Source organism: Ursus arctos, unplaced genomic scaffold (genome assembly GCF_023065955.2).
Source record: "Ursus arctos isolate Adak ecotype North America unplaced genomic scaffold, UrsArc2.0 scaffold_20, whole genome shotgun sequence".
Lineage (NCBI taxonomy): Eukaryota > Metazoa > Chordata > Mammalia > Carnivora > Ursidae > Ursus > Ursus arctos.
The window spans coordinates 46928443-46952667 of record NW_026622875.1 but is presented as its reverse complement, the minus strand read 5'-3'; the positions used below and the strand labels follow the sequence as shown (position 1 = coordinate 46952667).

The 24225-nt window shown below is 46.6% G+C and overlaps 1 protein-coding gene across 5 annotated transcripts in view; it reads right to left on the bottom strand.

The window, feature by feature from the left end:
• Positions 1-3833: 3833 nt before the first annotated feature.
• SEC22C (SEC22 homolog C, vesicle trafficking protein) overlaps positions 3834-24225 on the bottom strand; it is a 50681-nt gene continuing 30289 nt past the window's right edge. For 3 of the 5 annotated variants that reach the window (XM_026496816.4, XM_026496815.4, XM_026496814.4), the window contains exons 2-7: positions 20259-20467; positions 16275-16438; positions 14205-14384; positions 11902-12020; positions 10678-10743; positions 3834-8786 (exon numbers count right to left, since the gene is read on the bottom strand). In XM_026496816.4, coding sequence (XP_026352601.1) covers positions 8586-8786; positions 10678-10743; positions 11902-12020; positions 14205-14384; positions 16275-16438; positions 20259-20440 — 912 coding nt within the window. In that variant the 5' untranslated portion in view covers positions 20441-20467 and the 3' untranslated portion in view covers positions 3834-8585. Of the gene's footprint in view, positions 8787-8815; positions 9062-10024; positions 10243-10677; positions 10744-11901; positions 12021-14204; positions 14385-16274; positions 16439-20258; positions 20468-24225 lie in introns of those variants that run through there. The other 2 variants (XM_044383322.3, XM_044383323.3) reach the window with 2 other exon arrangements.

The following is a 24225-nucleotide window of genomic DNA, read 5'->3' as shown; positions in this document are numbered from 1 at the left end:
CCTGCGACTGGCGTCTGGCTCGCCCCACGGGTCGGACGCAACAGGAGGCACTGCGGGAGACAGGCAGATGTCCCCGCGGACACCGGCACCCAGGACAAGGTCTCCGCGAGGGGGACAGCGTGCTCCAGGGTCCCAGCCGACACGTCTCATGCCGGTTTGCACACCTTCGCAGGGGAGCGCTCACTATCGCCCTGAGCCCCGTTGGCCAGCCCTGTGAGAAAGTTCATCCCACTGTTAGCCCTGTGTTCCTTGCTTCTGGCCCCTGCTCTGACCCCTGGGGCCTCAGAAAATGTGCCGAGAATAAGCCCTCAGGGCAACGGTGGTCCGGGTTAGCTTCACCCTCCCAGAGCCAGTGGCCTCCGGCTTCACTGCCCCAGGCTCTTGCCGTGGGCTCTGTGGCCAGAGCAGACTGTTTCTGGGGTGGGAGGGAGGAAGGCCTTGCCTTGGGGGCACCTCTGTCCCTCCTGCAGCTGTGTTCCTTTTTCCCTGAGAATCCCCTGTGAGAGTCCTTCAGCTGAGGGCCTCATGTGGGAAAGAGTCTCCGCCAGGAAACTACTGGTCAGACAGCGAGAATCTGGGAAGGAGGGAGTCCCCGGTGGCCAAGCTGGCTCACCCATCTACTTTCCCCTCTTGAGTCCCCTCCTCTTTGCTTTCCGCCCTTCCCCTTCCCTCGAGGGTTCCAGAAGCCCTCCCTGACCACTATAGCCCCTGGCCTCAGCTTCAGTTCCCCCACCTCACCCACTGGAAAGGCCTGGAGGCTCAAATGCTCTGGCAGCATTTGGGGCTGGAGGACCCGCAGAGGTGGGCCTTCTTGGCCTCAAGTCCAGTGCGGGCCGGGCACACCCAGGGCAAGATCGCCAGGGGCAGCGCAGGCCCCCACAGCTCACCCAGGGCCCTCAGACCTGACTGCCGACTCCAGCAAGCGCTCTTTTCTTTAATTTCCTAATATCCCTAGCTCACATGCTCCTGGCCCCTTGCAGGCAACCATTCAAATGTATTTAACACGTATCTTTTAAAATATATTCTTACAAAATATTTTACCACTTCGTGTGCATGCATTTCTAATCATATACATGCGATTTTTCTGCTCGGTTCTACGTTTTAGAGATCCAGCCGCGCTGCTGCGTTACGTGGAAACCTGGTTACTTCTGGCTGCCGTGTGGCGCTCCACGGCGAGCCCGCACGCTTCATCTGTCCGTGGTAGACACACTGCTTCCTACCAGCACAAACAATGCTTCTGTAACATTTAACTTCGTACCTGTACCCTGAAGGACCTGTCGAAGAATCTCCCAGGCATGTAGAACCAGGATGCAGGATCCGCACCATGAGCTGTGCGCACATGAAATTTGGGTAGGTGGCCGGACTCGTGTGCTACAGCCGCCATCGCCGAGTACCACAAGCTGCGTGGTTTAAACAACATAAATTTTTAAAAAAGATTTATTTATTTATTTATTTATTTATTTATTTATTTATTTATTTTGAGAGAGAGAGAGAGAGCACAGCCAGAGGGGCAGAGAAAGAAAGAAAATCTCAAGCAGATTCCATGCAGAGCGTCAACCCCCACACAGGGTTCGAACTCACGACCCTGAGATCATGACCTGAGCCAAAACCGAGAGTCCGATGCTGAACCGACTGCACCACCCAGGCGCCCCTAAACAGCGGAAATTTATTTTCTCACAGTCTGGAGGCCGGAAGTCTGAGATCAGGGTATCCGCAGGGTTGGTTTCTTCTGAGGCTTCTTTCCTTGGCTTGCAGATGGCCGCCTTCTCCCCACCTCCAAATACAGACGTTCTGAGGTACTGGGGTGGGGGTCAGGACTTCAACATAAGCATTCGGGGAGAGCACAGCTCAGCCCATGACAGTGGTGTCGCCCTTCACGTTGCCTGTGCATGGAGGCCTACATCCCCCCACACCCTCCAACACTTAATGCCATCCAGCTAAGTTTTGCCAAACAGGCATAAGGTGATGTTTTCCTATTGTTTTAATATGTGTTTCTTTGTATTTCTTATGATTTTATTTTTTTTATTTTTTATTTTATTATTATTTTTTAGTTATTATTAGTCACTTTTATTAAGGGGATTTTTTTTTACTTCTTATTTTTTTTAATGTTTTTTTACTATGTTAGTCACCATACAGTACATCCCTGGTTTTTGATGTAAAGTTCGATGATTCATTAGTTGCGTGTAACACCCAGTGCACCATGCAATACGTGCCCTCCTTACTACCCATCGATTTTAAACATCTTCCTATGCTTCTTAGCTTTTTGGGTTTTTCTCTTCTGCAAATTGTTCATTTTTCTACTGAGGTTGCTGTCTTTCTTGCTGACCTAGAGGAATTGCTTGTATAGTGACCCCTATTGGCTTCAGACATTCTAAAGATCTCCCATTCATTTAACTTCGCCCATGACATCCTTATTTGCATGTCATCAGATTAATCAGTCATTTTGCCTCAAGGGTCGTGCCTGTAACACTGTTCTTTAAGAGCACTTTTCCATCCTAGGTCACGAAGGTACTCTCCTTCCTGTTCTTCAATGAACTTTCTAGTATTTGTCTTGCACATCTGACCCAGCAACATCGGAACGCTGACTGCGGAACCAGGCAGCGCTTCCCTGCCAGGGGAGCCCAGGGAGACCCCTTCCTCTCTGAGCCTCACTCCCCCACTGGCACTGCTCAAGGATGTTTGGCAGTTGTCACGCAGCACTTCCATTCCCGGGCCCCATTAGCGGGTAGAGCCCAAGAAAAAGGAAGGCAATTCATCAGCCTGAACTGCCACCCAGCCCTTCTGGCGCAGAAAGGGCATCTTTCAGGGGCCAAGATCCCCTTTTACTCTCTGCGGTGCTGCCGATGGCATAGAGTACCTTCTTCACAGCCCAGGGGATGGAGCTCTCGGCTGCACTGGCACTGGCTCCCTCTGACAGGCCTCAGCTTCCCCACCTGAGCAACAAGGGGGTTGAACCCGGTGGTGTCCCAAGGCTCTGCCAACTCCCAAATCCTAGAACCCAATAACTTAGTGTTTATTTTGGAAGCTTTTGCCCTCCCCCCAAAGTTTTTGGTACTCAGGATATATGGTGGAGAGAAACTTGGAGCATGCATTCCCCCAATGTGTTTGGGGTATGGGCAGGAGAGGCTGGTGTATTTGTTTCCTTTCTGGGAATTTTGTCAGCAGCTGCCTGAAGGACCTCTGCAAAAGCGTGAAGTCCCCTGGGCTGGGAGCCTGACAACCAGGCTGGCAGCTGCGCCTCCTGCTGGCCACTTTGTGGCGGGGCTGGTCCTGGGAGAAGAAAACTAAATGGGCCTCTGCGAAGACAGGCGCTCACAATGTAGAGCAGGGTAAGCGGTGAGCAGGAGCAGAGCCTGCAGAGAAGGCGGCCTCCCTGCCCTCCCCTCCCAGGGCTGCTCTGTGACTGCTGCGTTGGCTTTTCCAAGGTCTCTCCTGGACCCATGATTGCATTCCAGAGTCTAGGGGTTAATGCTAAGGACTGAGGCCGTGCACCCGTCTAGACATTGAACAGGAGGATCTGAATTCCACATCTCTCAACGTCCCCCCTCCATTATGCCAGGTGCACATCACACCCTCTAGGAAAACAGACCTGTCACTCAGAAGTTTTTACACAGGGGCGCCTGGGTGGCTCAGTCGTTAAGCATCTGCCTTTGGCTCAGGTCATGATCTCAGCGTTCTGGGATCGAGCCCCGCATAGGGCTCCCTGCTCAGCGAGAAGCCTGCTTCTCCCTCTCCCGCTCCCCCTGCTTGTGTTCCCTCTCTCGCCGCCTCTCTCTGTCAAATAAGTAAATAAAATTAAAAAAAAAAAAAGTTTTTACGCGAACACACACAAGTTAATAAGCACCTTAGATTTATTCTCCTCTCACTTCTGAAGCCACCTTATTTAACTTATATATACATAGTATATAAATGGCTATACAATATTCTTTACATACGTTAACACGAGTTTAGGCTTTACTACTGTGTGAGAGTTTGTTAAAACATACCCATCATTTATTCAAAATAGATCTTTGTTATTACATGAAAACAGTAAGAAGCTTGTACAACATGGACAGCAAGCATTCAAAACCAATATATGAAGTCAATGGTTTTGCCCTGGCTAAATCAGCCTCAATCTTTTACGCTCTTAGTAGAAAAGTCTGTTAAATAAAACAGAATTCTGGGGGGGTCAAGTCCTACGAATAACTCATGAAATAATACTTCTGAAGTAACCCCAGAATCACATGAAGGTTAAAGAAGGTCATGTGTACCAAGCACAGGTGAGAACAACGGACCTGACAATCTCGCCCTAAATAAAAGGCGCTTGTGGGCAGCAGCTCTGCCGTCAGTACACATGGGCAGATGTGCCCATATCCGGCCGTTCCCAGATGACGAGCCCTTTTCCACAGGTTCCCTGCCAAGACGTTTCCCCAGAAACAGAAGTCTGACATCACTGCTCCCAGGCAGGAGAATCAGCGCTCTCCTCATTTGGGTCAGGGACGGACCTTGAGGTTGGGTCCAACCAGCAGAACCGGCCTCCCTGGACTCTGGGGGGCCCAACGCCAATGGTACCAAGAGCTCTGTGACTGGAGGGCAGAACACAGGTTCGAGGAGGAGAAAGAGAGGCTACTACCTTTCTAGAGGGTAAGAATGAGTCCATTTACATTGCAGTCTCATAAAATGCCCGTTCTTGTAAAACCTGGAAGACGTGGCCACATCGTGCTGCCTGGGGCACGGACCCACTTGTATCGGGTGAAAGCCTTTCTCCTCCTGCCCACGACCAAGGGATTCACCCAGGAGTCTCCTCCACTAGGCTTTATCCTCATGAGAGCATGTGGGGGGGCGGGGGTTGTTACCGTCACTTCCCAGCCGAGGACACTGAGGCCCGTGGGCCTGACTTGCCCCCGGCGGTGCAGGACTGAGGAGAAGGGTCAAGCCGATCCCCAGGCCTCCCCCATCTCTCATGGGCACATCTCCTCTCTCTTCTGCCACCATTATTAACACAGTGCACAGTGGGGTGTCCCCGTACCCGGGTGGGACTCTGCATAGGAACATCTGGAATGTCAGCAATACCAGAGCAGGGGTGTACATGTGTCTCTGCTTACCGGTCCTCCCCTGTGCTGCTCTGGGCCCGCGCAGCAGCAGGCTCTCAGGGCCACCTGTCCCGCATGTTACAAGGAGTGGTTGACTCCTGCGAGGAACAGCGAACAGCAGTCCTGGACAAAGGTGCCCCATGCGACCCTGACGTGCCCAGAGGCAGCTGCTTGAGGCCCCCAGCTCTGCTCCTCACCTGTCTCCTGCTTCCCACGCCCCTGGCAGCCAGCCCTGCTGGGTGTCATCTTTGACTCTGCGCAGTGCTGACCCCCAAAATGCTACCCCCCTCTGAGCATGGACTCCTAAGTGTGTCCTGAAGCCGGTGGGGCACAGAGAAGAGGGCCGGGCCTCAGTGCAGGCCGCCCCCACTCTCAAGCTCCTGCACCCACCCCATCGACTACAATCAAAGATGGCTTTCATCCCTCCAGAGATGCCAGTTTCAGCCTCTGTGTCCAGGGCTGGCATGTGCGGGACAGGCACGGAAAGAGGCAGAGGAGTCCTGGAGAATGGGGGCACCTAGGAAAAGAGCAGGGAGCTCCAGGCGAGGTGAATGTTTGAATTTCAGCTCTCTTCTTGACACGCTTTTGCCCACTCCTCAGGAACTTTAAAATGATGGGCCTTGCCTCACCATGTCTGCATCAGAGTTCACAGGTGACAGGGGTGCAAGCCTGAGAAGCAAAACCAGGAGCCTCTGGTCACATTCCTCCTGCTGCCGGCAGTGGGGCCTCGTCTCCTGAGAGGAAGTGCCACCCCAAATATGCCCCCACTTGTCTCCGCCCAGGAAAAAGAAACTCAGGAACAATCCTCATCGCAGTAAGGCTAGCCCAGGGAAATGAAAACCAGGGTCTGCGTGTTTCTTTGACCAGCACACTTGGGGCAGGGAAGGCCCTTTGCGCCTTGGCCCCGTGGTTGGGAAACCCTGGTCAAGAGTGCTGAGCCACATTCCCAGCCGGATAGAGTAGATGGGAATAATGTACCCTGGTGTTCAAGATCTTGCAGCATCTGATCCCAGAAGGCACTTTGAAGGTTTGTTTTCGACATTGTTTCATCTAGTCCCAGATCTACCCCTGCGAGGTCAGTTGGGCAGGTAGCATTTAACCCTGGGAAAACAAAGTGCTGGAACAGCAGTGAGTCTGTGGGGTCGTGAGGACACCTCCTGCAATGGGGGGCCAACAAGGATGACACGGGGGGGGGGGGGGCATAAAACTCCAGGCCTGAACCAGGTCAGTCCTCAGCCTGGGATTTCCCTTGGACAATATCCCCAGAACTTCTTTCCTATCGCTTGTCTGTTCCTCCAGTGAGCTGAGGCTTCTTTCAGCTGGATTCTAGTTAAACAATGTTTATGTGGTCATTGTTTTGTGCTGTTTGTCTAGTGATCTTTTCCTTTTTGTTTGGAAAAATCAATCTCAAACCCCATGTAGATGCTAATTGATGACAACTACATCCACCCAAGGGTAGATAACATCCTGGCTCGTGCAGGAGGCATTCACTAGGGAGACTCCTCCTCAGGGATGGTTCTCTACCTCCTGCTGAATGTGAATCACAGGCTCAGACCCCAAGAGCAAGAGCATCTGGGGTACAAGGCTACACGCAACACCAATAACACAAGGTCTCAAAAAAACCCAAATAAACACACAATTCACTTGTAAACTGTTCTTACCAACTTTTAAAGCCTTTTTTTTTTTTTTTTTGGTGCTTCTAATGTACAAGGATTTGTCTCCCCTCCTTGGCTTCCCATTCTATTTTACCGTCTCTTCAAAATTATGTCCTAAAAAGCCTTTAGATTCACCTGCTGGGTATGCAGAAAATTATACGGATGCAGAATCGAAGGAGAGACAACTGTGACCTTGACCTCTGAAGATGGTGCCAATATACCTTCCACATCCAGATACTTTGATTAAAAACAGAAAATTGTATTATAAGAAAATAAAATGACTGCGGCGACATTTTTCCCAACAGTTTCCAGTCACATAAACTTGTTCTCCTTAAAGTGACATCAAGGCAGCCCAGTAGCAATGCACTAACAGTAACAATCAAGTGCGACTCAACTCCCTAAAATAATATTCTTGCTTTCCCCGCGGACTCAGTATCTCTTGCAATGGTTTTCAACTTTCAAAAACTATCAAAGTAGGATTTTCCAATTTATCAAGACCACATAATTCAACCCCAAATCCCATGCAATTGCAGTTGAGCTACTCAGATTCCAGACTTCTACCAAGAAGAATCCAAAGGGCAAGCTCCCCAGATGGCCTCCTGAATGGTACCGGACAACCCAGGCTGAAATTTCTGGAGACCTAAGGGATCTTATTCAGAGCCCCATTTTGGAAAGCTGTAATCGAACAACTGTTTTGACAACGAGAGAAGAGAAATAACTTTGCAGAGCACACGGTTAGTTATATCTTGATGAAGCTTTAAAAAAGTTAACACCTACTTAACTCCTGTTCATAAAGAATGAGGCCCTCGATCTAATTAAGATGACTGGGAAAGGTGTAGAGGAGAATTAATTTGGGAGGGCTTCTGGGAACAGGTACACAGGGTCAGGCACTGATTATCATTCAAATGACAGGCATTCAGCTGCCGTGTACAAGGCTGATGACAACAGCTTTTTTTTTTTTTAATACCACCTGCATCTGTAAAGTGCCACTAATGCAAATCCATGTGATTCACCTACTCCAGTCTGTGGCCCACTGCAAAGAATCCTGAAATTCTCAGGCTCATAAGCTCATGCTCATGCTCACAAGCTATGATCCAGTAGCACTGGTTACTCAATTTTTAAAATGTTCAGATATACCCTGCAAATAAATACGAAACATTTCTGTACCCGCGCAGCCCCACCACCATAAAAAGTTACATATAAATTAAATAAATTCAGCTTTCTTAACCATTTTCTCAGCTTAAGTTTGTCCTTTCCCTAAATGAAGAAAAGTTCAATTTATATCCAAAATATATCTAAATATTCTAAAGGTATCATATCGGACCTACGTTATCAAAAAATGTAAACAAAATTTATCTAGCTTATATTTCTGAACCATATTTTAAAATTTTTAATTCACCCTGTATTGACCCTCTACAAAAAACTAACCAAGTCACATTTAGACTGAAAAGCTGATGCGGGTTTTAAAGTGGTTCCTCAGAGACAACTGCCAGTTACTTAAAACTAGTGTTATTGAATCTAGTGGTTTATTGCATCATTCCATTTAAAAGACCAAAACAACGCCGTTCTGATCTTCCCATAATGCTCCTTGTGAGTGAGCCCCCCGATTCTGCTGTCCTAAGGAGAGGTGCTGACCCGGAGATTCTGCCGTAAGGCTCCGCACAAAACCCGGCCTGGGTCTCAAGCCACCTCGCGCCTTCCACTGCACCTGTTAAAAATCCCCCACTTGCGGTCTCAGCCTAGTTTGGTCGAAGGGAACTTCAAGGGTGGAAACTTGAGGTGAGGTCGAGAAGCCAGAAGGGAAACAGATGAGCCTCCTAAGAAAGCCGAAGGATCCATTCATCACACCGGGTCACCTTCAAACTCCACAGTCAGACTGCTTCTCCTGAAGCTGCCTGGTCAGTATCTGATACGAAGACAGAAAAGCCACTGCTACGTGGAAGAGGATTTGCCAGACGTTCCGCAGCCCGTGCAGGTACACGTTGCCCAGGCAGATCAAGAGCAGCAGCAGCAGCACCTTCTGAGGCCTGGCCGGACTGTAGAACAGGTACAAGTAACACTGAAACGACACCGGAACGGGCAGTCCGATCAGAGGGGGGAGAGGACCAGGGGCCGGCTGCGAGGTTCACGCCTTGCACCCACACGCACGTTAGCTTACTAACCCGAATTCACTACAGTGGGGCCTGGAAGCGCTGGGGGAGGTTGCTGCCAATCACCGGGTGAAAGTGGAGATTCAGAAGGGAGAAGAGAAGTGAAACAGATGTCACAGGAGGGATGAGAACACGACACTCTAACACGCGTAAGAAATACAGACAGAACTGCCCCGGCTGTGGGCTGTGGAGGAAGAGATGCAGGTAAGGGGCAGAAAGCCAGGCCAAAACACCCCAACAAAGCCGACGGGCCTCCAACTGGATTCTTCCTTCAGGGGAGTCATGACAGGCAGGAAAGGAGCCATGCTTTTATCATTTGTTTTTCCTGAGTTACAACTCTATCAGGGACCAACGTTCCCTAGACATCCCCCTTATCATGTCTTCAAAAACGTCTCTGACACAGGGAAAGTCTCACAGCCAGGAGAGTGACCAATATTTTGTACAGGGCTCTCCCACAGAAAAGAGGCCATTCTTGTCCTGCAAAAGGTAAAAAGTAATTTTTTGGTTCCACGTTGAAAAAAAACAAGAAGCACGTTCTCAAAACACAGAGCAACTCAACAAAGGCTTAAGCTCCAGCTCCAGCGGTGGGAGAGAGGTCCCCATTGAAAGGGCCATTCAAGTGCATGCATGCAGTGGAGGGAACGAAGGCCGAGGGTAAGACCCCCACCGCCCTGAAATGCAGGCTTTGGGCACTTCAAATGGCAACACCCAAGGCTCTGATTTCTCAAAAATGAGGGCACTTTCAGTCCTGGTTTGAAAATTTCTTTTGACACAATCATGTCATTCTTTAAAAAACAGACCATTCTAGGATGGATGTGGAAGAGAGAAGAAGTGACCTGAGAACAGAAATTTTAACTGAAAGGAGAAAAAAAAAAAAAGCTTAAGAATGTAGAGAAAGTACTAAAGTCCTAGCCTTTGTGGAGGATGAGGAAAGAAAATTACATTTAGGCTTTTTTACTAGAAGTAACTCTGCCTATAGGAGATTCAAAAGCTCCATTTATTCTACCCCTGAAGTATGAAGTTTACTTGAAAATAACTAAATAATAATCAAAGCCCACTATTAATGTTGTAATGTTTATCTCATTTCCTAAGAACAGACTTGAGTCAGATGGCATTACTATTAAAAACAGTTCTTTTTAACTTAGTCCTGGGTTAATTTAATTTTATTTTTTTTAAGATTTTATTTATTTATTTGACAGAGAGAGACAGCCAGCGAGAGAGGGAACACAAGCAGGGGGAGTGGGAGAGGAAGAAGCAGGCTCCCAGCGGAGGAGCCTGATGTGGGGCTTGATCCCAGAACACCGGGATCACGCCCTGAGCCGAAGGCAGACGCTTAACGACTGCACCACCCAGGCGCCCCTAGTCCTGGGTTTAAAACAAAAACAAAAACATGTATAAGTAGTTGTTACTTCTGCAGAAAGACTATTCTATACCTGGGCTTCCCTGACAATAAGTAAGACCCTGCCTCCCGTTAGTCAGACCCAACCCAATCCCCACGGCAATCTCATCCCTCCCTTCTTGGGAGTCGAGTCCAAATTCCTGGCTTCTGTTCCGCCATTGTCAAAGGCTCTGTGGCCTAGGGCAAGTGGATTTCCCTTTCTGAGCCCAAAGTTCTTCCTCTGTAAAATGAGACGACTGGGCAGGATGGGCCTAGGGTCCTTCCTGGAAGGATCGGTATTGTCCATGACATGTCTTGGTGGAACAAAATCACATCTAGAAACTTGCTGATGGCTCCAACAGAAGAACAAAATAAGGCCATGGGGTTCAACCCCCTCACCAAAATATCAATATTTCACCCACCTGGAAAATACAGGCTATAAAAGGAATAAGAAAAGCCAGAATATTTCCAATTTCCTCATGGGCAACCTAAAACAAATGTAAGAAACACAAAAGGAATATTCAGATGAATGGAAACACTAGGACATGAAGCTCCTCACACCTCATTCGCTCTGGTGCGGTTGATAATACAAAATCCCTGGCTGGGGGAGACGTAAGTCCCTGTTTATTTACCAGAACAAGGGTCGGCATGCAGCTGTTTTCAACAGCCTGGACACCCCACGTGCCATCATGTCCCTGTGCATTGTGCTAAGCCCCCAAGCTGGATTGCCCCCGAACACCACTCCCGCTCAAAATCCTACTCATCTGTCAGTACTCAGCTTTCCCTAACTCTGCCCACCCCCAGGTACCGCCTACCTCCTTAGTGATATCACCACACCATACTTTACCATCTTGTTGGCCAGGCACCTTTTCTAGTGCATGCATATGCGTGGCCAGTATCTGGGTGTGAATAATCATAAAAACATAAGAGTGGGAGCCACAGGACACGTTGGCTAAAGACAGGATGTGGTGACAGGCGGTTACTGCTGCCACTCTCCACACAGGTCAGCCTACATTAGCCCCCTGAGACTCAGCCTCAGCTGTGCTTCGGACTTGGGCTACCACAGTCATGGCTGTGAGCTTTATGGCTCTATTTTTAAAAGTAGTATCTCTCTGTTTATGCCCACAATGATTCTGTACTTTTTATAAGTGTTTTAAATACTTGAAAACTTAGGAAAAAATATTTGGAAAGCACTGAAATAGAAAGTTGCTTTGATTGGAGCAGGCTGGTGAATCGGCTGCCTGGGACTACGGTTCCCTGACAAAACCACGGGGAAGGTGGCACCTGCACGATATAGATCAGAGTAGGAGGCTGCATTTCCAAGGGAGAAACAGCCTGAACCTCAAAGTCTCAGAATCAAATTTGCTCTTGAGCAATCGGGCCCCTGGAGTGACTCCTGGGGCCCAACGGATGTCCCCGTAGCACGCTATTTCTCACCAGCTCCCCCGGCAGCCCCTTTGGCTTCTGAGGACAACAGATACAAAAGAGCAAGTCTCATATTTGTTCAACCAAATATAAAGAATAAACCTGAACATAAACATCATATTTTAATTTTAAAAACTTGAAATCTTTGTGCATAATAACTCTATGAGTAAACTGTATCCCCACATAGGTCCTTTAATTTAAACTATAATAAAAAAGGTTACCTGTAAAGAATGTTCTGCGAGGTGAATCCCACGGATGAGATTCAGAGCAGCACACATGATGTTGAGAATAAGCGAGAGGACACCCAGGGCCGTCACTGGTTCCATTCGGAAATTAGGAGCTTCACAATTAAAAAAAATAAGTGTCTAGTGAAAATAATTTCTATATGAAAGAAAAATAAACAAAGACATTAACTAGACCTCCACTAATGATAGGCTCAGTATGTTAAACAGAATTACAAACGTATTAATTAAAAGCAGTTGCTGTTAGAGAGCAAAAAAGGCAAGAAATGAAGGACAGAATGGATCTGGAATCCGAAGTGAGTTCTTCCAGAAAGAGGTCCTTCTCTGAGTAAGCACAGGTTTTCAAGGTCTGATTTTCTTTCTATTTAAAGCAATGGTTCTCAGTCAGGGCAATTAGCCCCTCAGGGGCCATCAGGCAACGCCTAGAGACATTTTGGGTTGTCAACTCTGTGAACAGGGTGTCACTGGCATCTAGTGGGTAGAGGCCATGAAGGCTTCTAAACATCCTACAATGCCCAAGACAGCCCCTCACAACGAGGGATTACCCAGTATAAAATGTCAATATGACTTAAATTGAGAAATCCCAATTTGAAGCAATTTATGGCTTTATCTGTAAATTGGTTGTCAAATTCTGATAGCATTTCTATCATATACTTCAACTCTCAATGTCTGAACAAGGACAGTATTCAGTGTCTTCTGTGCTTCTAAAGCAATTTGCAGCAAATGCAGTTTCTTAAACTCTAAAATAATTGAGAAGAGGAGGGCAACATCGATTATTTGAGCTATAAGCTGTTTCTGGAACTCCAGAACAAATGATCATTCTCTCTTCAAAGATACCTGCTAAGGCTGATTCTGGGTCACACAATTAAATGGTGACTCACCCCCCCCCCCATTCTCTTACTGTGATCTTTTAAAACCATCCCTTCTTGTCCTTACATTTCACACACACACACACACACACACACACACACACACACACACACAAGTATCTACCCACAACCCAACTGATGCCTTTTGTTAGTATGTTAGAGTTTTCACTGAGCTTTTATCAAAGTTCCTGGTAGAACAGAACATGCTACCTGTAAGATTCTAGCCTCAGGACAATAGAGTGAGTCAAACCACAGTAAAATGTCCTAAAAAGATAAGCAAGTTGACATTTTCTGGATTTTGCTTCTCTTGTCTAAGAGGTTAAAAAACAAAATACATATTACAAAGTTACCCCATCTTTACATAAGGCAAAAGAAGCAGCTTGGGGTTTAAATACCCAGTCTTCCTTCTACTGAAGTTAAGTCCATTCCCAGTATAAATGACAACTTATTGGTTGGCATGAGAGCCAATACAGGAATGATTGGTCAAAATAGTTTAAATCAAAACACAAAGTTAAGCCAAAAATGTGAACATTTTTAATACACCACTTTTAAAGTTCAAGCAATGAGTTTAGTATAAAAATTGTTAAAATATAAATAAAATCTTAAAAAAAAAATTGTTAAAATAATTAGACTGTTATAGTGTAGACAGCTCTAGCTTTCAAAGAAGGATTCAGTTCTTACACCATTACAGAATGCTTCAGATGTAAATATCCACTTTATTTAAAAATTGCTATAATTGTGTGTAATTGTAACAAGGAATGCAAAAAAAATTATGCTTTATTACATGCTAGGTATTGAGTGGCTAATGGTGTTAATGCCAGACTGTGTCGTGGGGGGCACTCAGTTCAGTAAACCACGGGGACAGAGGGATGTCCCCAGGACTCACAGGGAACCAGACAGTGAGAGCAACAGAAGCCACAGCTCTGGCCCAGCCTGCTCTCATCCCCACCACCCTTCCCTCCCTCCGTCAAGGGGGACAGGAGTTTCTCAGTGGAGATTTGCAATGTTGCACTAAGTGATGAGATGAGATAAGGATTCACTGTCAAAGGGAAAAATAGAGAGAAACGAGAGAGAGAGAGAGAAAGAGCATGTACAAATCTATACAATTTAGTAAGTGACTTCCTTTATGTTTAAACTTGCAGACTTCACCCAGGCTAAGAGAACGACCCGCCAAGTCACTCTCCCGAATGTCATCATGAGTTGCCCCCTTCCCCCATCAACTCACTATCGTAACAGTCAAGTGTTTTGTGACAGTCACCAGGAAACAGGATCAGTCCATATATTTCCTCACATATTTTATGCACCCACCCCCAAAAACACCTCCCTGATTAAAAAAAAAAAAAGTCAATGTCCATTTGAAATACCTAACGTCACCTCACCGTCATCAACACCAGAGCGCAGCGAACCACTTACCCGGCTCCAAGTGTATCTGTGTGTGACCATTCATTATCCCATTTGCCACATCTGTGTCCTCCAGAGTGAGAACCACTGGAGGCTGGAAATCCAGTTCCTCCTGAATTTTTTCTAAGCTGCTCTCCATCTGAATGGAACTTACATGGTTAAAATGCCACTTCACTTTCTGAATGATGCTGTCTGCAAAAAGAGAGCAACCCAAGTTAAGCAGCTGCATCAGAATGGGTATCATAGAACAATAAGTGCGAAATGAAGTTTACACTTCTAAGCCAGCGAGTAAGTCAGCCAGAGTGTCAAGGTATACCCAAAGGTCAAATGATTACTATGCGTCATTACTGGTCTCACCGATCTCTTCAGCACATAATACTTAAAACAGGAGTGTCTACGGAGAAGGGAACAATGCTTTCCAGAACCTCAGCGATAAGGGAGTCAAGGGATAGGGGCTTGAGTCTTAGCTCAGCCACTGCTGACAGTACAATCCAGGGCAATTCACAGAATGTTTTAAAGCTTAAAAAAGGGAGACAGTTATTCTTGAATTAATTACCCTAAAAAAAAGGCATGTGAGAAAAAAAATCACAAATAAATGTGAATATATTATACAAACTGAGATTATATATTTGAAAGGTATTGGTTTTAATTATTTTATATTTCTTAGTATTAACCCATTACCAAGTTTTAGTTAGTATTTGAAGTACAGTTTCATACATATTGGCAAAGCAAAATGATGCGTAATGCATACCTAGAATACCTACTATTACATTCTCCTCTCACTCAGTAGGGAGCAAACATGATGCCGGGGAAGGGTCTGCTGTCAGATCAGGCACAGATCAGATCCTTTAGGCACATGCAGAGCCGAGGGGGGTGAAGAACACAGCCCATGGTTGCTAATGGACTGACAGCCTAGGGACACCACAGCTGTGGTCTGTCCAGGGCTAGCGTGCCCTCTTTGCGGAAGAAGCGGGGCTCAGAGCAGCAGTGAACGAGGCCTCATAGTGAGGCTTGGGGAGAACCTTCTGTCTGTGTCACAGGTCTACCAGGCAGAGGCCTGCATCCCAGGGACTTCCCCAGCACCTCTTGGGTGACAAAGAAATGCACCAGTTGGTGGGCCACATGAGGGAGTCTGAGGGCTCTGGCAGTAGTTCCAGAAAGCACATGTGGCAACGCTTCTCTGCACCCACCAACTGCGGCCAGCCTCTCGTTCGAGAGCATCGCAGAGACAGCAGCTGTCTACACAGAGGCCACAGAAGGCCCCCCAACGCCCACCTCAGCTCCTGTTCTCCCAAGAGCGCAGGACGACTTGACTCACGTGAGAGAAACAGAGCATACACTATAATTATCAAGCCTCTACAAGGCCTCTCTGGCAACGCCTAGGAAAAAACTACCCTCTTCCAGAGCAGTATTTCTCAGCCCTCTGAGCGAAGGGCCAGTTTTCTTATTTCCAAATGGATGCAGACTGATTAAATGCAATAAAAAGACTGCAGGAATGTCAAATTACTGTATGGATTCCTGAACACTTTTTCTCTCGCTCTGTACCTACCTCAGGGTAGGCGAATAGGTTCACATACCACCCGCTGAGTAGTACTTTTTCTAGAGCAGGGGTTGGCAAACCTTCTTAAAGGGCCAGGTAGTCAATGTTTTTGGCTTCTAGGCCCCATATGGTCTCTGTCACAACTACTCAACTCTGCTGGTGAGGGGCAAAGCAGCCACAGGCGACTCATAAAAGAATGAGTGCAGCTGTGTTCCATTTTATTTACAAAAACAGGCAGCTGGCCCTCGGACCACAGTTTGCGGACCCCTGCTTCAGAGGACTATGGGGAATAAACGAAACAGGTTTCACCATTCCCCAACCCTGCCTCAGGCTCTGAGGAGATGGGAAGCTAGTGCTAAGCCTTGAAGCTTTCCGGGCCACTTCAATCACTGTGAAATCTCAGGGTACCAGGCTGACCTCCAGGGACATGTCATAGCACATCCAGGGGTTTTCCTTGATCATCAAAGCCAAATCTAAACCATCTAGTTCGACACATACAATGCCGTAAGAGAGAGCAATATGTAAGAAAGAAGGTTACAAACCAAACTCGAGAAAGGCGTATGGCCTGGAGGCTAGACCAATACAGGTGGTGTCATAGGAAGCCGTGAATTCCCACCACACGGTCTCCAGGAAGCAGAAGGCCATGGCTGCTGGACACTGGCGGGAGCAGATAGCCATGCAAGCCACATCCCGCAAAGAAGAAAAACTGAAACAAAAGAGCAACATCTGCATTAGCAGGGAGCAGACCCTGTATTCCGGCCCCATACTCAGACACAGCCGTGCCTGTGCCCTGCCCTTGCCTGGCCTCGAACAGCCCTGTAGCCGTTTGCTGCGTGTGTATTGTCTCTTCAGCTGGGCCTACCAGCTGTGCCCTTCTTGTCCTTCCTCTAAACTAGAGAGCAGTTATTTGCCACTGACAGCGTGTGATCACTCTTTTTGATTCCTGCATGAGGGATGCGTGTTCCACAAGGGAGAGGTAGCCTCGGACTTCTCTGCATCTATAGAGCAAAATATTTTTCTTTTTTAATCCACATCAATAGCTTTCTCATGTTCAAGCATCCCGGCATCCTGAAATAAAGGTGTAGTTTGTACATATTCACATACACACAACTGCCAGATTTACTTTGCTAATGTTTTATTTAGGACTTTTGTGTCTATGCGAAGTTAAGACTGGCCTATAATTTTCCTCTCTTGCACTGTCTCCATCTGGTTGTGGTATTGGGGTTATTCTGGTCTCATAAAACTGATGCAGAGTTTCCTCCTTCTACTACTTTTCAGACTGTCGTGCTATCATTTCAGGTTCGGGGACTCGACTTCTTCTCTCTGTGGTCTACTGACTCCCACATGTTGTGGAAGAGCTCCTTTGGTGCTCTGTAATTTTTGGTGAGAGGGCACCAGTGTGGAACTTCTTTTTTTTTTCTGTAAGACTCTCTCAACGACTGAGTTGGGGCACACTCCTTCCAGAGTGGTTTTCCATTTGCTTTGGCCAGCTACTCCAGGAGTGTCATCAGTCTGGAACCAAGACTGATCATTGAACCTTGGCTTAGGAATTTCTAGACCATGGGGGGAATAAACTTAAACCCCAATCCTACATGAGGCACAGAAGCAGGGCTTCAATGTCTTAGAAGAGATTTTGTTTTTCCTTTCCATTCAAAGCCAAGTAGAAATGAGCAGCTCCTGTACTGGTGGGCAGCTATTTCTCACTTATCACCATTCCACAAGGGCTGTCGCCTGACAAGAATGCCTTCTTCAAGTGTGGGTCTTGTTCCAACACCTCAGCCGACATAAACCCAGAGCCCTTTATGCGTGCTGAGACTCAAGTCCTGAGTTTATCATGATTGGTTACCCAGGAACCTCAGTGTCAGCTCACACACTTAGCACCCTAACATTTTGTTCCCCTTCACTTCTGGCACCTCAGGAATTCTTTCTTTCAAGCTCAGCTACACATTTAAAACAATTTTTCATATACATTTACCCACATTTCAGGATGTTTCTGGCAAAGAGTTTTTAGGTTATACTGTTCTATCTTTTCACAATTGGAAGTCTCTATATAAAAACTTTGTCAATTAAAAAAAAAGATAACTTCCTCCTTATACAAGGAACTTTCCAGAAGAACTTAAGTCTCTCTGGGATGGGAGTATTTCTATTTGTGGGCTAACTTGTGTCTCCCCAAAAAATATGTTGAAGTCCTAACTCCCAGTACCTATGAATATGAACTTATTTGGAAATAGTCTTTGCAGATACAATCAAGATAAAATAAGGTTATAATGGATTAGGGAAGCCTCCATCCAATACTGGTGTGAAATTTCATTACAGAGACAGAGGGAAGAAGGCCATGTGACCAAGAAGGCAGAGACTGGAGTAACTCTTCTACAAGACATGGAATGACAAGGACTGCCAGCAACCACTAGAAGGTAGTAGAGAGGCACGGGAAGGGTCTTCCTTAGCGCCTCCAAGAGAGCATGACACCTTGATTTCAGACTTCTGGCCTCCAGAACTCTGAGAGAATACATTCCTGTTGTTGTCATTTGCTAATGGTAAGTGTGGGAAAATATTTCAACTCCTTAACTGTAAAATGAGCTACAGTACCCCTCACCTGTGCGGGGGCGGGGGGAAGAGGGAGCCTGTTTCAGCTGTGAAAACAATGGGGACTATTTAATCCAAAATACGAATGAACAGAACATTTTACATGCCAGTTTTCAAAAAACTACTGAAGCACCCAGAATGTCATTTGAAGTCACAGACCTCTTTTCTTTTTCTTATCCGAGGAAAGTTTTCCTATTTGCAGTTCAGCACCAAGTTCCCATAGGATGTTAGATACTCAGAATAATGAGGAAGGCACAGGGAGGAAGGTGGGTTCAGGCACCCGGAGAAAGGAGCCACAAATGCAGGCAGATGCAGCTCAGTTTCTGCTCCTGAGCACCTGGAACCCACACCACAGGGTGACAGCAGCACGTACTTGCCACCTGGCGCCCCCTTCAGGCCGGTCCCTTCTCGCCTGACCACACCACCAGGTCTGGAATCAAGCCGGGACTTCTCTCGTTTTTCTGATTCCGAAGCTGAAATCCCCTAAAATGACCCCATCTTATCAGGTCAACTAAAAATGTACTGTTCAAGGGGAGCAGAAAGGACTTGGTAAGTGAGGGCCTAAATAATGGAAAACAATGATGTAAAATCTATGACAAGCCATTTTGAGATTTCAAACCCTCTGTAGCCCTCGATCCCTTCTGTAGAATGGCTTCTTGCTCTAAGCCCTAGAATAAGAAACGATATAACACATGAGGAGCAGCCCTTGCAGCCCAGCTGCCTGCATTCCAATCCTGGCCTTACCAAATACGAACAGGACAACCTCAGCTAGCTCCCTTACCTAACTTTCCTCCTCTGTAAACACGTACAATACTATCACCCACCTCACAAGCCAAGAAAGCGCTTAGGATAGTGCCTGCCATATAGAAAACACTGAATAACACTAGCCATCATTACTAGGATTATTGGAACCACCTGATTCCTACTTCCGCTGGAGCGTTTTCCCCACTCTATTATATTCAGTTAGATATCGCTCTTGTTTCCTCATGAGACTTTAAGTTCCTTCAGAAAAGGGACCTGCATGGGGCGCCTGGGTGGTGTGGTCGTTAAGCATCTGCCTTCGGCTCAGCGCGTGATCCCTGCGTTCTGGGATCGAGCCCCACATCAGGCTTCTCCACCAGGAGCCTGCTTCTTCCTCTCCCACTCCCCTGCTGTGTTCCCTCTCTCGCTGGCTGTCTCTCTCTCAAATAAATAAATAAAATCTTAAAAAAAAAAAAAAAGAAAAGAAAAGGGACCTACTTGTGTTCATTATTCACTCCCCTGCTGCTGTTACATAAGAAAAGTTTTAAAATTTAAAAATTTTTTAAAAAGGTGAAAAATTTAAAAAGGAAAAACTAAAGGCAAGAACCATGAGTCTTGTGGCGCCTGGGTGGCTCAGTCGTTAAGCTTCTGCCTTCGGCTCAGGGCGTGATCTTGGCGTTCTGGGATCGAGCCCCGCATCAGGCTCCTCCACTGGGAGCCTGCTTCTTCCTCTCCCACTCCCCCCGCTTGTGTTCCCTTTCTTGCTGGCTGTCTCTATCTCTGTCAAATAAATAAATAAAATCTTAAAAAAAAAAAAAAAAAGAACCATGAGTCTTTTATTTTCTTGGCTTTCCCACTCTCGTCCTTTTCCTTCCCTGATGTTATAATCTAGACTCCCCCTGCCCCCATCTAAGGCAGAATAAACTACCAAACTAAAGGCATGAAAAGTGATTGAACCCAAGTCTCCTGATGCTCGTGAGCACTCCACTAACAGAAGGGCAAGCAGCATGCTCCGAGCAAGGGTGGGGCAATCCTGCTCCCTCGATTCTATGGCTGTAAATACCCACCACCTCAGACCACTGTCTGACAGCAGACCCACTCTAAACACACAGTGTGATCAGCCTAATGTTACCCCGACATATGGTTAAAAGTAACCCAAAGTTTGCAGATGTTCTGGAAAAGTGAACACGCTTGCTTACTGTATGTTGAAGTCACGTCCTTCCGCAGAACCTCGACCTGGGTACTGGGCCAGTCGCAAGGCTAAAGTCTTGAGCCGTCGCCTGCATTCCAGAAAATCCTGGGTGTGGTAAAAGTCAGTGGAGGCAGAGAGGGGCAGTCCATCCCTCACCCTCACCACACAGGCAAAGAGGATCATAGACATGGTCGGCAGGGGAAGTCATGAGGACACCTGAGGAAAGCAAGGTCAGCTTGTTACTGGGGCAGATGGTGGTGACAGAGACGCTTCTGTCCCTGGAACGTCGTTCTGGTTGTTTCACCCTCACCCCCAGTGGAACTGCAAATGTGGCCTGTATTACTACTTTCCTGGCCTCTACTGCTATGTTGCTCCCTATCTTCCTCCTTCGTTTTCCTTCCTGGCTCTCCCTCACCTGTAATCCTCCTTTTCCTTCTCTCTAACAAATCTCTGACCTTCCAGAATTAAACCAACTAGGATGAGGGAGAAAGGAATAGAGAAGCAAGGAAACAGTGCCAGAAAGGTTCAGGAGCAACAGCAACAACAGGGGGGTCACGAGGACACAGGTAGCAAGATGGCCTCAAAGGGACAGGAAGACCCTGATACTGAAGGGGCAGGGGTGGGGTCCAGTACCCTGAGCACTTCAGGTCACCCAGGGAGGTAGGTGTTGAGCAGTTTAGTTGTCTCATCCTCACCTGTGGTGGAGGGATTCTGAGCATTCAACCTGAGTTGGTGGCAGGGAGAACAGAAGGCAAAAATGGAACTGAGAGAGTAGAATGTGTCCTTCTGAATTTCTGCAAATGTTTGATATCAAGCCAGTCTTCAAAATGATGACTGAGTCCCTACAGATGGCTAAAAGAAGTCATTTAACAAATTATATTGCAGTGAGATCATAAATATTTGGCCATGATATGTGGGCACTACTAAGAAACAAAAGGAAGCAGATTCTGAGCCCTCATGATGCCCTTGGCAAATCAGAACAAGGTGCTTCTCAGGGCAGAAACAGCCTGGACCAGTTCTGCTAGCAGAGCCTGGCTAGGTTTTAGCCCCATCCGTTAACTCTGCAGGTGCCAGCACAGGCATAACCTACACATGTAGGCCCCTGTAGCCCCGCAACCAGGGAGTAGTGAGGCGGCCACTGCAGCCTTCATGGGTCTTTCCACGCACCCACACATCCTGTTGCACAGACTGGGTTTGTGAGGTCCTCTATTGATAGGATATTACCAGGTACATAAGCTGGTGGCCTTTTCTTTCAAAGAACTCCAAAGATGTAACCTCATTTGACCTCTCACTTCCTATGAGCAGGAGGAAAGCGGAACCCCTATGATGTACACTTTTCTCTTCACCTCTGTGCCTCCATGTATTCTCTGCCTGTGTCTGCTACTCCTCTGATCTCCCCATATGCAAATCCACATCAAGGACTGTCTCCAATTCACCCTTTCCATGAAACCTTCCCAGACTTGTCCAGCCAGAAGTACTTCTACCTCCTCTAAGTTCTCAGAGAGCCTATCTCTCTGTTTCCTATTTTACTAATATATCATTTCCTTTACCTAAGTGTAAGTTCTAAGAATAAAGACCATATCTAGAATGGATAAATGAATAATTATTCCCATTTTACCCACAAAGAGGCTGCAGCAGTATAAGAACACGAGAAGGCAAAAAGAAAACTTGGGCTATTAGCCCACAGAGCCTACAAAGTCCATTTGTCCCATCTCCCTACACTTTCCACTGAGGAGTAAAAATGTGAAAAGCCCCAGAAAAAATACCTCCACACACAAAATTGCTAAGTTCCCAGCACCACTGGCAGGGCCTGGCCAACTGCCACAAGGCCCTGTGGGCTATACACCAGCTGCTTGGCCAATGCTGAGACCTCCAGCACCGAAGAGGTCATCAGTGCTTGGGTATATGGAGGCTAATCTCATTACCTTCTTATGCTTTTGCGAATATTTGAAATATTTAATTTAGAAATAATTTTTTTAAAGATTTATGGGCACAAAGCCCTGATAGAGACAAAGGAAGACTACAAGATCAATGTGAGACTAGGGCTTAGGGACGAAACAAGAACTACAACTTGCTTGCTATCTTGAGAACAGTGTTATCTCAGTGAATGCAAGGTATGGCCATTCTGCAATGCATATAGAGAAGTGCTGAAGAGTACCTGTAATGAAGATGTTCTGAGAACACTACTTGATAAGAAAGAACAACAACAACTTCAACAAGAATGGTAGTCCAAGATTTAAAGACACTGAGTACTCCTCCCTACCTGCCCCCCGCCCCCCAACCCCCCAACACCTAAAAAAGGAGAGAGAGAGAGAGAGAGACAATGAATCAATGAGATACCAAGAGAGTCAGAGACAGGACAGAAACACCCCAAGGCAAAATAAGAAAGGTACTGTCCAGGGGGCTGAGTAAAGTCTATGTATGCTCTTTAAGGGAAAGCTGTATGCACATATTCCAACTGTCAACCCCAAATATCCTCTCTAGTGCTATTTTTATAGAACATCTACTGTGTGCCCGGTATTGATTTGAACCAGGAAAAAGAGTGACCTTTCCAAGGGAGAGTAATCTAAGAACCAGTTCTACTACTCTCTAAAGGAGACACACATCCCCTCCAGGCTCTCTACTTCACCCACCTGATCCCTTCGGTGATGAAACCTGCTTCTCCTCAAACAAGAGCATTCAAGATAAATAAAACCGTTTGTCAGTTCTATCAAGTTACTAGTATTGCAAACTAGTGAAAAACACATCCATTTAAGATATTTTAAAATTTTTATGATGCTTAAATGAAGGGGACACTGTGATATTAAGTGTTACCTGTGTTTATGCACATATATGAGTGAGTGTACAGGATGGCAGCTGCCCGAGGAGTGGCGGGATTTTACACACTTTTGTACAAGTGTCTAAGAACAGAGACAACAGCATTTTTTCCTCTGTGAAATGTACTTTGTATTGCAGAAGATGAAAAAAATGTCAATACAAACAGGGAGAGGCTCATCTTTGTGTCTTTGCAGGCCCTGGTATGAGCTTTGCATACAGACGGGGTCTGGTGTTTGCAAATTCAGGTTATGAGCTATGATGAGATGGTCTCTACTTGAATAAGAGATCTGACCGCTGCTCAAAAAAGAATGAACTGGGTCTTCTGCTTCTGAAAAGGTGTAGTTTAAGTACTTTTTCCTACTCCCCCAATAGTACTAAAAACCATGGAGATTACATATAAGATAAACATAAATAAACATCTGAAAGGTGGAGTGAAGAAGGGAGACTGGCTAGGGAATTTGGGAACTGAGGAATGTCAGAATGTCAGCTTGCTCAGTTTTCTCTTTGCCTCATATATCCCGGTCTTGGTGCTGAAGAAGCTGGCAACCCCAAAATGGCAATGAATGTAGACCAAAAAGAAGAAAAAAAAAGCCCCAGCAATGAAAAAAAGCCTTCTCTCTCTAGCCAAAGAAGCAGCAAAGGTATGTGCAGCCTAGCAAAACAGAAAAGTTTTAGACAAAAACATTCCACTGCAGTCAAACACCACAGAAAAACCTGTAGCCATCATATATCCACAACAAAGGCTGAATTAAGAGCCCAGACTTCTACTCTTGCTTGACAGTAGTGAGGTATCCCCCCCAACTCTCCATGCAGCGGGGGTGTCAGAGAAGACCGGGTAGGGAGCTACAGGCAGCAAAGAGCCAACCTCTCCCGCTGTATCATTAAGGAGACAGAATTCCTGCTTCTGTCCAGCAACAAAGAGCACTCTCTTCCCTTCAGGGAGCCAGAAAGAGGCCCCGTGGGGAAACCTGAATTTTTCCTCCCACTTGGCACTAACGAGATTATACTCCCACCTCCCCTGCTAACACAAAGGCGAACTAAAACAGATCTAAATAAGATCCAGTGTCTCGCAACATAATGCCCAAAATGTCCAGGTTTCAATCAAAATTCACTGGCCATACTAAGAACCAAGAAAATCTCACCTTGAATAAGAAGAG